At 31.3% G+C, this 3,000-nt stretch overlaps 1 protein-coding gene across 2 annotated transcripts in view; it reads left to right on the plus strand.

The window, feature by feature from the left end:
* LOC104758438 (protein DETOXIFICATION 42) overlaps positions 2,488–3,000 on the plus strand; it is a 3,449-nt gene continuing 2,936 nt past the window's right edge. Inside the window, exons 1-2 of one of the 2 annotated variants that reach the window (XM_010481299.2) lie at positions 2,488–2,718; positions 2,794–2,994. In XM_010481299.2, coding sequence (XP_010479601.1) covers positions 2,924–2,994 — 71 coding nt within the window. In that variant the 5' untranslated portion in view covers positions 2,488–2,718; positions 2,794–2,923. The remainder of the gene's footprint in view (positions 2,719–2,793; positions 2,995–3,000) is intronic. The other variant, XM_010481298.2, reaches the window with a different exon arrangement.

Consider the following 3,000-nt stretch of genomic DNA (forward strand, 5'->3'; position numbering starts at 1 on the left):
AACTGATTTATTTTACAAAAGTGTTTAGAGTTCTAGATATGTTCTTAATTGTTTGAATCCTAATTTATTGATTGATTTATAATTCATAATTTCCTGAGAAATTCTCTAGACCTAGCTTTTTGATCCATTGAATTTACAACAGTTTTTATTTAATATTTTGCATTGCTTTTCTTTATTTAAATCAATTTGTTTAGCATAATTGAAAAACTCTATAATTTATTGTGTAGTCTTGAGTCCTTGTGGAATTCGACCCTTAAGTACTGCAGTGATCTCTTAATTTGAGAGAGTAGCTCTAGGGTAAATTTGAGCATATCAACGCATCAAAGCAGTGTTCTTTACTATGATTGTAGCTAAAACGGATTATGCATTGATGGAGTTGTGTACTGCGAATCTAGCTTGGGAACCATGGATATATATATCATATACGCTAGTATGAGAGTGAGTAGTTTCCATGTTGGGTCTGACTGTCCGAGCAGCTACGTCTCATTAATACACCTGAATTTTTTTTCTGGTGTCCTAACAAACTACCTTGGGAAGTTACCTGCGTATGATTCTATTGATGGTGGTTGTTTTGTTTTGTGGGTTCTTGATGATGTCAAGAATCAAGTTTGGACGACAAAGAAGACTTGCGTCTTTCCTTCTTTTACCACTTTAATGTTGTGGGGCTTTAGCTTTGCTCACTGCTGCTGGAGAGATCGTCTATGTTCCACTCTTCTGTTCTGATCCTTTTGAGCTTTCCTCATGGAAAGAAGAGTTAAGAGTTGAAGGATTCGTAGATGATACTTATTTGTGATGGTGTTAGTTGTGTTTTCAAAACTTGTTTTCGTGTCTCTCTATTATGCTCCTATGTCAACAATAATATCTCTTTGTAGCTTTATTTAAGAGGATTGTTGGGGTGACCACTGTTTTCTTACCCTTTTCGAGCTTCTTTGTTACTACTAGTACTATGTATAGAAGAGAGTAAGGTGGCAACAAGAGTTAAGAGTTAAAAGACTCTCATGGGTAGAGGTCTTTGTTTTGTCTATCTCCTACTCTCATGTATATGGTCCTTCGTTTAATTAAAGGGATTGTTCGATTTCCGTCGTCTTCTATTTATGCAGTTGTTATGCTAAAAGGGAAGACTAAACTCGATTTCTCACTTTCCTTGACGTAAGTATGAATTTTGTAATATTATACATTTCATACGACAACAAAACAAATTCATCCCATGTAAAAAATAAATAAAAACATCAATACGTCAATCTACTTTTTTTTTTTGTTATATCTTTGAAAAAAAAATTTCCTAATTTTCAAAGAATTAATTATAAACAAATTACTTAAGAAAAAAAAAATCTAAATCCCACCGTTAGAAAGAAAAAAAAAACCAAAAATCTACTTACACATAGGTAGCTTAGCCTTAGAGGTACATATGGGAAAGGTTTATTTCTAGAAAGTGCAATCAAATTCTCTAAAGTAGAGCATTTGATATTTGTCTAAACTCAATTAATTTAAACGTCTTAGTGCATATCCTAGGAGGGTATATACAACAAATATTGTTTAGAAAAGTGTACATATTCTAAAAAGACATCATTTTTACTTTAATTTAAATTAAATGTTTGCATATCATATTCAAACATTATTTTATCTAACGTTGATAAGACAAAACTATCTTTTTTATATTCTATCTAATCTACCAAGATGTACAATCTAAATTCATTAAGTCAGTATTGTATAATCCTAAAAAAATATTTATACAGGTGGAATAAAATGATGAACATCTTATCGATTTTTATTTATTAAGTACATCTTTCACATTAAAAAATAAACAAAAATCTCTAATATCTTCTCCTATGTTTCAACTTAAAACACGTTCCACCTTCCGTCCTACACGCATCGGCGTAGTCTCAACCATTTATTTTTCGTATTCCATATTTTCTCTACTCCTTGATTTTTGCTTTTCTTTTTTGGTTACTGTCAACTTTCATACTCCTTGATTGTTTCCATACTTTTCATCATATCATTCAAATTCATTGAGATTTATTACCAAAACCCTATATTCAAGGCTGCTATATAAACTCTTTTCATTTGGTTCAAACTTCAATTAAACAAAGTGTAACATTCTCCAAACAGCTACAGAACAACAACAACAAAAAACTGAGTATTTTAGTTCGCTGAGTTTTTTCTTTTTCTTTTTGTTGGTTTGTAATTTTCTGGCAAATTGTTTTGTGAAAGTTTTGCTGGGAAATTGTATCGTAAAAATAGTAAAAAGAAAGAGACATACATTATTGACCTCTCTTGGTTCAGAAAAAAAGGTAGGTTAATTCTTTTTACGTTACATTTTTTGGTTATCTTCGTTCTTAATCACCTTTTCGAATTCTACACATTTTGGATTAAAAGTTAAATTCCTTTTCTCTTTGTTTTCTTTCGTAAAGTTTTCATCAAATTGTTTGGTACCTTTCTAACGTCATTATAATCAATTTTCTTCGATTTTTCTTTGGTGATTGACATTAACCAAACTTTTAGTGATAGACAATTTGTGGTTATAACCAACTTTCTCTTCTCTAATCTCTTCTCTGATCATTCTTCTTTAATTTCTTAATATTTTTCAGCCTTTGATCCAAAGCAGAATTGTTATTAGAACAAATTTTGGTATTTCTGGAACCCTCTAGATTTCTGGAGACGACAACAAAATTGGAGTTTGAGTTTGACTTAAAGTCATCAATAATTTGAATTACTAAGGTAATTGTGATGTGTGGATAGCCTTCAAACAGCTTTATTCCTGAAAATGAAATAATTCTCTCTTTTATTTTCTAGGGGCATCTCTCTAATGAATTGTCACCTACCTAACCGAGAATCATTTACTTTGCTAGATTCTGCATTCAGATTCTTATATGTACCTTGTAAAGCTTGGAGACACAAGAGGAAGCTTCAGTAACATCTCTTAATGATGTCTGAAGATGGATACAACATAGATTTCCCAAGAAACCCTCTTCACATCTTCTTTAGTGACTTCAGGTAAAC

This window comes from Camelina sativa, chromosome 17 (assembly GCF_000633955.1).
Source record: "Camelina sativa cultivar DH55 chromosome 17, Cs, whole genome shotgun sequence".
Lineage (NCBI taxonomy): Eukaryota > Viridiplantae > Streptophyta > Magnoliopsida > Brassicales > Brassicaceae > Camelina > Camelina sativa.